Here is a 13,641-nt window from a genome sequence, read left to right on the forward strand (position 1 = left end):
CATAATCTTTTTTCCCCTTCCTTATTAAGCCCTTTGTCCTCCTCTGCTGAACTCTGAATTTCTCCCAGTCCTCAGGTGAGCCACTTTTTCTGGCTAATTTGTATGCTTCTTCTTTGGAATTGATACTATCCCTAATTTCCCTTGTCAGCCACGGGTGCACTACCTTCCTTGATTTATTCTTTTGCCAAACTGGGATGAACAATTGTTGTAGTTCATCCATGCGATCTTTAAATGCTTGCCATTGCATATCCACCATCAACCCTTTAAGTGTCATTTGCCAGTCTATCTTAGCTAATTTACGTCTCATACCTTCAAAGTTACCCTGCTTTAAGTTCAGAACCTTTGTTTCTGAATTAACTATATCACTCTCCATCTTAATGAAGAATTCCACCATATTATGGTCACTCTTACCCAAGGGGCCTCTCACGACAAGATTGCTAATTAACCCTTCCTCATTGCTCAATACCCAGTCTAGAATAGCCTGGGCTCTCTAGTTGGTTCCTCAACATGTTGGTTCAAAAAACCATCTCGCATACATTCCAAGAAATCCTCTTCCTCAGCACCTTTACCAATTTGGTTCACCCAATCTATAAAGTAGATTGAAGTCACCCATTATAACTGCTGTTCCTTTATTGCACACATTTCTAATTTCCTGTTTAATACCAACCCCAACCTCACTACTACTTTTAGGTGGCCTGTACACAACTCCCACCAGCGTTTTCTGCCCCTTAGTGTTATGCAGCTCTACCCATATTGACTCCACATCCTCCTGGCTAATGTCCTTCCTTTCTATTGTGTTAATCTCCTCTCTAACCACCAATGCTACCCCACCTCTGTTTCTTTCATGTCTATCCCTCCTGAATATTGAATATCCCTGAATGTTGAGCTCACATCCTTGGTCACCCTGGAGCCATGTCTCTGTGATCCCAACTATATCATATTCATTAATAACAATCTGCACTTTTAATTCATCCACCTTGTTACCAATGCTCCTTGCATTGAGACACAAAGCCTTCAGGCTCGCTTTTACAACTTTCTTAGCCCTTATACAATTATGTTGAAAAGTGGCCCTTTTTGATTTTTGCCCTGGATTTGCCGGCCTGCCACTTTTACTTTTCACCTTACTACTTTTTGCTTCTACGCTCATTTTACACCCCTCTGTCTCTCTGCACTGGTTCCCATCCCCCTGTTGTGAACTAACCTCCTCTCTCCTAGTCTCTTTAATTTGATTCCCACCCCCCAACCATTCTAGTTTAAAGTCACCTCACTCTGGTTCTGACCACCTTGCCAAATTAGTTTAAACCCTTCCTGACAGCTATAACAAACCTGCCTGTGAGAATATTGGGTTCAGGTGCACTACTTGTAATGATGGTAAGAGTTAGCATCCACCTTCTTTCATGTTTCACAAATTACAGCTACAATTACCCCTCAGTGCTAAGTGACAGTGTTACTCTTTGTCATATTTTAAACATAAAGGTTCTGGAGACCTTGTTAAAGTCTATGACATTTTCCTGCCTTCATGTTGTGCAATACTCTCATTTTTTGGGACCTTCATGCTGTACAGCATGACGATCAACAGTGGCACACCTCAGGGGTGTGTGCTTAGCCCACTGCTCTACTCTCTACATACACATGACTGAATGGCTAGGCATAGCTCAAATACCATCTACAAATTTGCTGATGAGGCAACCATTGTTGGTAGAATCTCAGGTGGTGACGAGAGGGCGTACAGGAGTGAGGTATGCCAACTAGTGGAATGGTGCCACAGCAACAACCTGGTACTCAACGTCAGTAAGACGAAAGAGCTGATTGTGGACTTCAGGAAGGACAAGTCAAAGGAACACATACCCATACTGATAGAGGGATCAGAAGTGGGGAGAGTGAGCAGCTTCAAGTTCCTGGGTGTCAAGATCTCTGAGGATCTAACCTGGTCCCAACATATTGATGTAGTCATAAAGAATGCAAGACAGTGGCTATACTTTATTAGGAGTTTGAAGCGATTTGGCATGTCAATAAATACACTAAAAAACTTCTATAGTTGTGCCGTGGGGAGCACTCTGACAGGCTGCATCATTGTCTGGTATGGAGGGGCTACTGCACAAGATTGAAAGAAACTGTAGAAGGTTGTAAATCTAGTCAGCTCCATCCTGGGCACTAGCCTACAAAGTACCCAGGACGTCTTTAGGGAGCGGTGTCTCAGAAAGGTAGCATCCATTATTAAGGACCTCCAGCACCCAGGGCATGCCCTTTTCTCACTGTTACCATCAGATAGGAGATACAGAAGCCTGAAGGCACATACTCAGCGATTCAGAACAGCTTCTTCCCCTCTGCCATCCGATTCCTAAATGGACTTTGAAGCTTTGGACATGACCTCACTTTTTAAAAAAAATACTGTATTTCTGGTTTTGCACAATTTTTTAATAATCTATTCAATATATGTAATTGACTTACTTGTTTATTATTGTTTTATTTTATTTATTATTATTATTTTCTCTTTCTCTGCTAGATTATGTATTGCATTGAACTGCTGCTGCTAAGTTAACAAATTTCACATCACATGCTGGTGATAATAAACCTGATTCTGATCTTGTAAATGCAGAAATTAACCAGAAAGGGGAGATGTAAAAGGTGTGTTTTTTAAACACAGAAGTGATATGTGCCTGGAATGCTCTGCAGAAGGTGTTTGTAGAGACTGAAACATTAGGAGTAATTAAGAAACTGAGAAAAGTGCATGTGCGAATGAGAAATGGAGGGTTTTGTGCTAAAGAAGAGAGAAGATTGACTGCGGAGTAGGTTAAAAGATAAACACGACGTTGTGAGCTGAAGTGCCAATACTGTGCTGTACTGTTCTATGGTCTTAAATACTGCCGTAGGATCAAATTAACCGAAAAGATTATGTGTTACTTGACAGCTGAATAGAGCTTCGACCAGCAACCAATCCAGATTTCAGAAGTTCAGTCAGGTCCACTGCCCGGTGATAAAAGGTAGGAGTGGGTCATGGAAACATAGTAGAGCTTTGACCAACCACTAATCAACAGTTGGGATTTATTGGTAAGAAAAAATTAAAGGAAGGCAGGGGTAAGCGGAGCAACTGTCTTCTAAGTGGACATAGTCAGAGCTGTGATCTTAGGACTTTAGCTTTTTGAGGCTTCACTCAGAGAAAGCAAAGGAAAGAAAAGTTCTTTTTTTTACTTCTCTTCTTGATATCTGCTCAGCTAGGACAATAGAGATGCCAATCAGGACAGTGAAATGCTCCTCTTGAGGGATATGCGAAGATAGGGAGAGACCTCACGTGTCCCTGATCACTACAACTGTGAGAGGTGCATCCAGTTGCAGCTTCTAACAAATCATGTTAAGGAGTTGGAACTGGAACTGGATGAACCTGGGAAGCTGAAGGAGTGATAGATAGGACATATAGAGAGGTAGTTAATAGTGCTGAAGATGAGGTAGCTGGTTTACCAACGGGCAATGTTCAGAGAGGAGGGGCTGTTGATAGAGCAAAATTGCAGTCAACAGGATCAGTTGCAATGTAAAAGGGGAACAAAATCCTAAAGTGTGAATACAGGGCTGAAGGTGTGGTAGTTGAATGCGTGTAATATATGGTAGATGAACGTGCAGCAAAGTTGCAGATATGCAGGTATGATGTTGTAGACATCACTGAATCATGGTTGAAAAATTATAGCTGGGAGCTTAATATCCAAGGATGCACATTGTTTTGAAAGGATAGGCAGAAGGCATAGGGGTGGAGTTGCTCTGATGGTAAAAATGAAATCAAATCATTAGAAAGAGGTGACATAGGGTCAGAAGTTGTTGAATCATTGTGGATAGAGCTAAGGAACTGCAAGGATAAAAAGACCCTGAAGAGAATTACATACAGACCCCCAAACAGTGGTAAAGATGTAGCCTACAAATTACAACGGGAAATAGAAAATGCATGCCACAAGGGCAATGTTACGACTGTCATGGGGACTTCAATATGCATGTTGATTGAGAAAATCAGGTTGGTGCTGGACTCCCGGAGGGGGAATTTTTTGGGTGCCTGTGAGATGGCTTTTTAGAGCAGCTCGTGGTTGAGCTCGCCAGAGGATCAGTTATTCAGGACTGGGTGTTGTGCAATGAATCAGAATTGGTTAGAGTGCTTAAGGTAAAAGAACCCTTAGAGAAGGTCACCATAATATATGTTTACTTGCACCCTGAAATTTGAGAAGGAGAAGCTAAAATCAGATGCATCGGTATTACAGTGAAGTAAAGGGAATTACCGAGCCATGAGAGAGGAGTTGGCTGGAATTGATTGGAAAAGAACATTGTCAGGGATGATGGCGGAGGAACATTGGCTAGAATTTCTGGAAGCGATTTGTAAGGCACAGAATACATATTCAAGGTAAAGATAGAATACAAAAGTAAGCTAGCCAATAATACTAAAGAGGATACCCAAAGTTTCTTTAGGTACATAAAGTGTAAAAGGGAAGTGAGAGTGGATATTGGACTGCTGGAAAATGATCAAAAAGTGGTAATGGGGGACAAGGAAATGGCAGACAAACTGAAAGTATTTGCATTATTCTTTATTGTGGAGGACACTGGAAGTATTGTGAAAGTTCCAGGTGTCAGGGGGCATGCAGTGTGTAAAATTACCATAAATAGAGAGAAAGTTTGGGAAACTGAAAAGTCTGAAAATGGATAACTCACCTGAACCAGATGGCGTACACCCCAGGGTTCTGAAAGAGGTGGCTGAAGGGATTGTGGAGGCATTAATGATGATCTTTCAAGAATCACTAGATTCTAGAATGTTTCCGGAAGACTGGAAAATTGCAATTGTCACTCCACTCTTCAAAAAGGGAGAAAGGCAGAAGAAAGTAAACTATAGGCCAGTTAGTTTGACCTCAGTGGTTGAGAAGATGTTGGAGTTGATTATTAAGGATGAGGTCTCAGGCTACTTGGTAGCACATGATAAAATAGGCTGTAGTCAGCATGGTTTCAAGGGAAAATCTTGCCTGCCAAATCTGTTGGACTTCTTTGAAGAAGTAACAAGCAAGATAGACAAACGAGAATCAGTTGATATTGTGTACTAGGATTTTCAGAAGGCCTTTGACAAGGTGCCACACATGAGGCTGCTTAACAAGCTACAAGTTCATGGTATTACAGGAAATATTCTAGCATGGATAAAGTAGTGGTTGACTGGCAGGAGGCAAAGAGTGGGAATAAAGGGAGTCTTTTCTGACCGGCTGCCGGAGACTAGTGGTGTTCCACGGGGGTTCGTGTTGGAACCGATTCTTTTTACTTTCTATGTCAATGATTTGGATGATGGAATTGATGGCTTTGTTGCAAAGCTTGCAGATGATATGAAGATGGGTGGGGAGGGGGCAGGTAGTATTGAGGAAGTTGAGAGGCTACAGAAGGACTTAGGTTAGGAGAATGGGCAAAGAAATGGCAGATAGAGTACAGTGTCGGGAAGTGTATGGTCATGCACTTTGGTAGAAGAAATATAGGAGTTAACTATTTTCTAGATGGAGGAAAAAATACAAAGAACTGAAGTGCAAAAGGACATGAGTGTTTGTATAGGATTCCCTAAAGGTTAACTTGCTGGTTGAGTTTGTGGTGAGGACGGCAAATGCAATGTTAGCATTCATTTCAAGAGAGGTAGAATATAAAAACCAGGATGTAATAATGAAACTTTATAAGGCACTGGTGAGGCCTCACTTGCAGTATTGTGAGCAGTTTTGGGCCTCTTGTCTTAGAAAGGATGTGCTGAAACTGGAGAGGGTTCAAAGGAAGTTCATGAAAATTATTTCCAGGATTGAATCGCTTGTCATATGAAGAACGTTTGATGGCTCTCGGCCTGTATTGGTTAGAATTCAGAATGGTGAAAGACCTTGATAGACTAAGACCACAGAACACAGCTTCAGAATAAAGGGGCATCCTTTTAGAAAGAAGATATGGAGGAATTTCTTCAGCCAGAGAGTGGTCAATCTGTAGCTTTATGCATATTTAAGACAGAAATTGATAGATTCTTGATTGGTTATGGCATGTAAAGATATGGGGAGAAAGCAGGAGAATGGGGCTGACAGGAAAACTGGATCAGGCATGATGAAAAGGTGGACTAGAATCAATGGTCTAAATGGCCTAATTCTACTCTTATATCTTCTGATTAACTGCTAATAAGCAGACGGTGTTTTCAGGTAATTGATATAAATGTAACTTCCCGTGCCATGTTGCAATGTATAAGAAGGACAGAAATTCAGTTTCATGAATCATCTAATCAACAAGTGTAGTATAGCACCAAGTAAATAAGATGCTCTAAAATATGAAGTTAATATAGAATCTAAAGAACAGATGACGGGGCATTCTGCCCCACCCATTGCATTTGCAGGAAACTAATCCCATCTAAATGTTCATGATTTATTTACCTCTATTCCCTGTCTAGTCATGGGTTTGTTTAAATGCTTCTTAAACATTGCTATCAGATTATACCACCTCCCCTAGTAGCATATTCCAGGCACTCCCATTCACCTTACATCTAGCTTAAACATTCCCTCTCACCTTAAGGCTATGGCCTTTGACAATTCCACCCTGAAAAAAAGACATTATTTATCCTGTCTATCCTTTTCATAGTTCCATATAACTCTATCAGATCACCCTCAATCCAGTCATATCCTGGTGAACCTCTTCCACAGTTGCAACATCACTTTTCAACTTTTATACTCAATACCCTAACCAATGAAGGCAAGCATGGCATTCACCTTCTCTACTACCTTATCGAATTGTGTTCCCACTTTAAGGGAAGAATGATCTTTTTTCAGAAATGGTTGCTTGGGTGACCTTTATTCCAAAACTCAACAAGTATAAGTCCCCAAACACGAGGAAATCTGCAGATGCTGGAAATTCAAGCAACACATACAAAATACTGGTGGAACGCAGCAGGCCAGGCAGCATCTATAGGAAGAAGTACAGTCGACGTTTCCAGCCGAGACATTTTGTGCGTGTTGCAAGTTTTAAGTCCCCTTTCACCAAAACCCAACCCATGTAGTAAAGGGAAAAAAATAATAATTTATTTGGTAAAGATCTTTGGAGAGCCAATCCTCATTGCAAACATAAATATAGTATTGTTACTGTTGCTACTTTGCATGTTCTGACCGGAAACCCATAAATAATATTTACCAGCTGACCTGCATGAATGCTTAGAATGGGGAAAAGAGTTGCCAGCAACAAGGACTACTTAGAATCCCCGGGCCAGGTAATAATTATTGGGAATAACCTCTTCTGCTAAGGATTTTAGGCCTATAATGAACAATAATTACATTTGTTTTCAAATCACAATATGAGTTACATAAAGCAAAAAAAAACTGATTGAGTTACAACTATTTTTATTTCCAGGGTTGAAAATGATAAATTCATACATGATGGCATAGGTGACTTTTCTGGTCAACAGTGAAGTGATGGACAGGCAGCGTCAACTCATTGTCTAGGCAATGGAATATTTAACAAGGTGACTGGAACAAATGAGAAGATACAAATAAAAAAACCTACAATTTTCAGATAATGCTTTTGAACAGTGTTTCTTGTAGAAGCAATATACCATCTTAAATGGAAGATTTGGTACTACTCTTCCCATATGCTCCCTTGTAATTCAGCCAAGCACTTGACGTATAGTACCTTTCCTAGCATACACATCATCTGAGATTTTATGCAAGCAAATCAGATTCTGAATGTGAATTTTCTTACCTATATTTGGTTGCCTCATTTTACAATGAATTTTGAAAAAAGAATGCTTATCAGTAGTTAAATCAAGACCAGGGACTTTTACTTAATTTCAAATTAATTTTATACAATACAGATCAAGTATTTTACTTGGTTTTGAGATTCCAACTGTGAGGAAGTGATGGGAAACTTCACTGAAGCTGGAATATTCCTGGAAACAAGACTAGTACTTTGTAGCAACTGTTTTTATTTTTTAACAATACAGACACATGGGCTTTTGATTAGAATTTTAGTTTGCATGACAACTGACATATCTATAAAAACCTGAAACCAACCAATATCATAATGCAGGCTTCAAGAATAACAAAAAAACTGACCAAGAAAGCACAATTAAAGTGACACTCTGCTTTAGTCGGTCGCACTTGCTCCTTTAAGATGACAAGCAAATACCAATCTCAAAGAAAATTTGAAAATTAAACCAAGTGATCTAATTAAAATTCCTTGGATAATCAAGGGATAATTTCCTCCATGTGATACTTTTCCCTCACTCAGAATACATTGATGAGAGAGAGAAATACTTTGTTTCTAGGGCTATCAAGGGTTCAGGGAGAACAGGCAGGAAAGTAGAGCTGAGACAAAGTTCAATCATCCAAGATCTTATTCATATGCCCTACACTTGTTCTAATTTTTATATTCTTAAGAGAGCACAACACATCACATCACATTGTCACACAGATTTTCTGTTCTAAAAGCTGTACAGTGTTGTGAAATTGCCACTTTAGTCTCAAGTATGAGAGAAAAAAAAATGGCCTTAGTGATTAGCACTAAATGTTTAATAAAACAGAAGCTGTGTAATATATTCTACTCCCAAAACTGGGTTCCACTGAAATGATGCAACAGAATTTCAGAATACTTTAATATACTGTCAATACTATTTTTGAACATTTGGTGTAAGCAACTGTAACCAACTTTCTTCCTGTTTTTTGCAGGACGTGGGCTTTCATTGGAAAGGCTCAATTGCACTTGGGTAACTGGTGATGAGCTACATTCTTGAATCACTGCATATTGTGTTGCACATCGGTTGATAGAACTGTTCTACAGGGCAAAGCATTTGCACTTTATATGGTACATTACTCAAAATACATTTATGACCTACATATTGCAACAGAAAATAAAGTGAAATATGGATAAAGCATTTAACACTTTAAATTTTCGGCATGAGATACCAGAATTCACCAAAATACTCGTAAAAGAATCACCCAAACTGAAAACAGTTTTAATGTTATTACTAAATAACCAACCTTTATCTTGTGTAAAACATTAAATACATTGTATTTTGTATATAAATCTGTACAAAACATATGCTCCTTTCTTTTTGAGAATGAAAAAGGTATCCACAAAACATGTACAGGAATCAGGTGTTGTAGCTTTACAGACTCTTTAGTAGCAAGTATGATTTACAAGATATACCAGAGCTTATTATGTAAAAAAACAAAATACACACACAAAAGAAAAAAAACTCACATGTTTCCTTTACTTGAGATTTTCAATAACTGATCTGTAATTTCTTTAGCATTGGTTAGGTCACTGGAAGGACTAACAAAACATTCACACTATGTGCAAGATTTGGACAGCTCTTTTACCAGCCTAAAATGTACAGATGTGAATTCACGTTAACTTTATCAAATTATTATACTATTTAATTTATAAACTTACAAAGTGAAATAAGAATCTTACTGTAATTTTAAAGGAATAATCTGACATCACAATGTTAGCTGCTGAGCCACGTTTGTTCCCGATTTAATCCTCCTTTCTTATCACAAAAGCCAATATCAGAATGAAGAGCCCTGCAATTATCATGAGCTTTCATAGGTCAGGAAGAGAAAAATGGTCAGTGTTTCTCTGCCATTTCTTGTCACACTTGATGAAAGTTTTCAGACTAGGGGATGATCAGGCAAATCAGGATATCCAATCCTAGTGTTCATTTGAAAACATGAAGAATGACTACTGTAATTACATGTGGGGAATTCCTGAAGGTACAGCCAAACATGAAAATCAACACTTTCAGGAGAAGAACTAAGGAAAGAAAAGTACATTTAATTCATTTTCAGGGCAGCTGAGGTAATCTTTCAAAGTGAACTAATACTAATAAAATTAAAGTGCATTTATAAACTAATAGCATTCTTTCAAAACAATTGCAAAGTAAAGGATTCCGTATTCTGATTCTGATTAAAATACATTTCCAGATCATTCAGAATATTATACACCCTGTTTCACTCCAAATTTCTGCTTGTTCCTTATTACATTAAGATTTCTTTTAACTGCATGTCCTCAAAGATTCAAAAGATTATGTGAAGCTTTGAACTTTGCTCTGGTTGCAATTTACTAGCTATGTTTTCGTTAGATTGCTTCTTTATCAACAATTGACTATACAATCTTAGAACACTGACGTAACAAAAGGCATTGAAGTACAAACGGTACATTTAATCAACTGGGCTGAAGACAACAGCACCAGCTGATATTGGATAATATGTGTCTACATTTTATCAGCATTAAAAGAGCTGAGTAGAGGCCATGGAAGTATTTTCAAATAGGATACTATGTTTTCAGGGGTATATTCACGAAAACAATCCAAAAGATTTGAGTTAAAAAAACCTCTTAAATAAGTATTTATTCTTAAAAGATATAGGCAGATAAATCCCTTTAAGCTAACCTTTGCAACGACAAATAGGTATAAATCCTCAATTTGACAAAGTTCAAGCTTATACTTTTTGCTGTAGCATAATATGATTTTAGGCACCAACCATGATTGTTTGGGCTATGTCTTACCCTGGCCTTTGCCACAGTACAAAATTCTGTAAAGCAAGGTTATTGCAGGGAATTTTTAAGTCACTTCACGTATCAAACATATCTAATGAAGTTTGGCTTGGGGGGGAGTGCGGGTTTGGAGGGGCTCTGCAGGTAGCTTTAGTATCTCAAGGACAAGAAACCAATAAAAAACTGAAGCACACAAAGTGATATTCCGAACCTTCCAAAGTTACAGACTTTGCACGCCATCTGTCTGGGTGTTGATAGAGGGTAAAGTGCAAATTTCTGATCAGCACTGTATGACAGGATCGAACCCTCTGCTCTCCAACCTTTAACATATACCGAATATTCACAGCATGTTCTATTGACCACAAGGAACTTGTTTACTCCTTCACACTTTATTGAATTAAAATTTTAATAAATTTAGAAGATGCACTTATATCTTGGATTTCAGTAATCCACTTGCCTGTCATCTGATTTAATACATTTTCAACATGTATTTTTAACCTGACAGTAGGAACATTACAGTCTTTGTACTGAAATCTATTATTTGAAGAGAGCTTTTACCAACAGGAATGAAATATAGCGACATTTTGTATTAATATTTAGGGTTTAGAATTTTTAAAAAATTCAAACATTATAAATAAGTGATGTCATACATACTTTTATACTGTACAACCAAATGAAATTTCACAGGAGTAATTAAGACATGCTCAGGTTAGCAGAGATTATTTTCATATTATTGCTATGGAAACCATGCACATTGTAATATTCAGCCAGCAGAGGTGAAATGTGGGCCTTCAAATTACAATGTTAATTCCTCGATTACACTTGCACTTCCTTCATCACTATTTTTAGTTGCTATCCTTTTCCCCCTCCAAAAAGATGTGATCATGAACACAAAACCACATAAACAGAGAACAGAGATATGGACCAAATAAGGAAAATATGACTGTCTGGGAATTTAGACTTCTTCATTATTCAAAGAAAGTACTGTGTTTGCTTATTCTCAGCCTACTTGCTCTTTGCGTTGTCTCTGTACTTTGGTTTCCTAAATATAGTCATTGCCAATTTAATTATTTTTAAAGTCATAGGCATAAATTATTAAGAAGCTAGGTAACTGCATTGGTACATTTGTGGTTTATCACTGAAACTTTACTCACATTGATAATCCCAAGTAAAATAAACATTTTTCCCCTTAAAATAAATCACCAAGTGCTTCCAATTCCCTTCCCAGGGGACAGTGCTGAGGTTCTTATTGATGTCCTGCTTCTCTTTCCAGTATACAGTCATTAGTATTCTGTGAAAGCATATAGCCTGGTAAACATATGCATTTATATGACCCCTCTGTGTTCTCACAGTTTGCATTCCTGCAGAGCGGTATGGTATCACTGAGATCATCACATTCGTTTATATCTGGAAAAAAAGTTAAGGTGGTAGGTAAAACCATTGAGTTTAATGACATCCAGCATAAAATTTTGCAATACTTCCAATCACAAGAACTCTAACGTTCAAACTAATTCAATGCTATTGACCAATATTACTCATCCTGATATCTGTGTGACAAACCTGTGAACTTAGTGGTCATCCACATAAATAACCAAAATCCTCCCTGTTCCCTCAGATTTAAAGAGCCCCTTCTTGCACAATATCCCATTTCTTTGCTGTGGACAAGTGTACAAGTTTTTTCGTCGGCCTCAAAGCTTGGAGGAAAGAATGGAATAAAATCACCATCACAAAATAAACTAATGATCTCCACCCCAAACAACAGACCTCCTGTGTAAAACATGGAAAACACTAAATTACATTTGATCAAGACATAGCTAATATAATATCCACAAGTGATATATTAGAAGTTTTGTAGTATATGACTTTGGCAAACCCAATCAAGCAGTTCAAACACTATCTATAAATTCACAATAACACCATTGTTGTTGGTAAAATCTCAGATGGCAACAAGGAGGCATACAGGAGTTGGATAGATTGGCTGGTTGAGTGGAAACACAACAACAGTCTCAAACTCATCAGCAAGAGCCAAGATACTGCTTGTGGACTTCAGGAAGAGGAAGTTTTGAGACACAGTCTTGAGGGGTCTGTGTTGGAAAGGGTGAGCAGCTTTAAGTTCCTGGGCAACAACATTTTGGAGGATCAATCCTGGGCTCAATACATTAATAAAATCATGAAGACAGCTTGCAAGCAGCTCTTGGAGTCTGAGGATTATTTGGTATGTCAACAAAGACTCTTGCACATTTCAATAAATGTATGTTATAGAGCATTCTGACTGGTTGTGTCAGAACCTGTTATGGAGGCCCCGATGCACAGGATCTCAAGAGGCTGCAGAGGCTTGTAGACTCAGCCAGCTGCAATAGATCAGATAACTAAATTTAAAATTGACATATAAAACATGATTTGCAAAGAATTATATGAAAGAATATAGAAACATAGAAAACAGGTGCAGGAGTAGGCCATTCGGCCCTCCGAGCCTGCACTGCTGTTCAGTACGATCATGGCTGATCATCCAACTCAGAACCCTATACCTGTCTTCTCACCATACCCCCTGATCCCTTTAGCCACAAGGGCCATATCTAACTCCCTCTTAAATATAACCAATGAACTGGCCTCAACTGTTTCCTGTGGCAGAGAATTCCACAGATTCACCACTCTATGTGTGAAGAAGTTTTTCCTCATCTTGGTCCTAAAAGGCTTCCCCTTTATCCACAAACTGTGATCCCTCGTTCTGGACTTCCCAACATCGGGAACAATCTTCCTGCATCTAGCCTGTACAATCCCTTTAGAATTTTATACGTTTCAATCAGATCCCCCCTCAATCTTCTAAATTCCAGCGAGTATAAGCCTAGTCGATCCAGTCTTTCATCATATGAAAGTCCTGCCATCCCAGGAATCAATCTGGTGAACCTTCTTTGTACTCACTCTATGGCAAGAATGTCTTTCCTCGGATTAGGGGACCAAAACTGCACACAATACTCCAGGTGTGGTCTCACCAAGGCCTTGTACAACTGCAATTGTACCTCCCTGCTCCTGTACTCGAATCCTCTTGCTATGAATGCCAGCATACCATTCGCCTTTTCACTGCCTGCTGTACCTTGCATGCCCACTTTCAATGACTGGTGTACAATG

The 13,641-nt window shown here is 38.7% G+C and overlaps 1 protein-coding gene across 4 annotated transcripts in view; it reads right to left on the bottom strand.

Annotated features, from left to right (window-relative positions):
- Positions 1–7,344: 7,344 nt before the first annotated feature.
- The window catches only part of LOC140205944 (latent-transforming growth factor beta-binding protein 2-like), a 496,450-nt gene continuing 490,153 nt past the window's right edge, over positions 7,345–13,641 (bottom strand). For all 4 annotated transcript variants that reach the window (XM_072273854.1, XM_072273862.1, XM_072273844.1 and 1 more), the window contains one exon: positions 7,345–11,919. In XM_072273854.1, coding sequence (XP_072129955.1) covers positions 11,759–11,919 — 161 coding nt within the window. In that variant the 3' untranslated portion in view covers positions 7,345–11,758. The remainder of the gene's footprint in view (positions 11,920–13,641) is intronic.

Source organism: Mobula birostris, chromosome 1, assembly GCF_030028105.1.
Source record: "Mobula birostris isolate sMobBir1 chromosome 1, sMobBir1.hap1, whole genome shotgun sequence".
NCBI lineage: Eukaryota > Metazoa > Chordata > Chondrichthyes > Myliobatiformes > Myliobatidae > Mobula > Mobula birostris.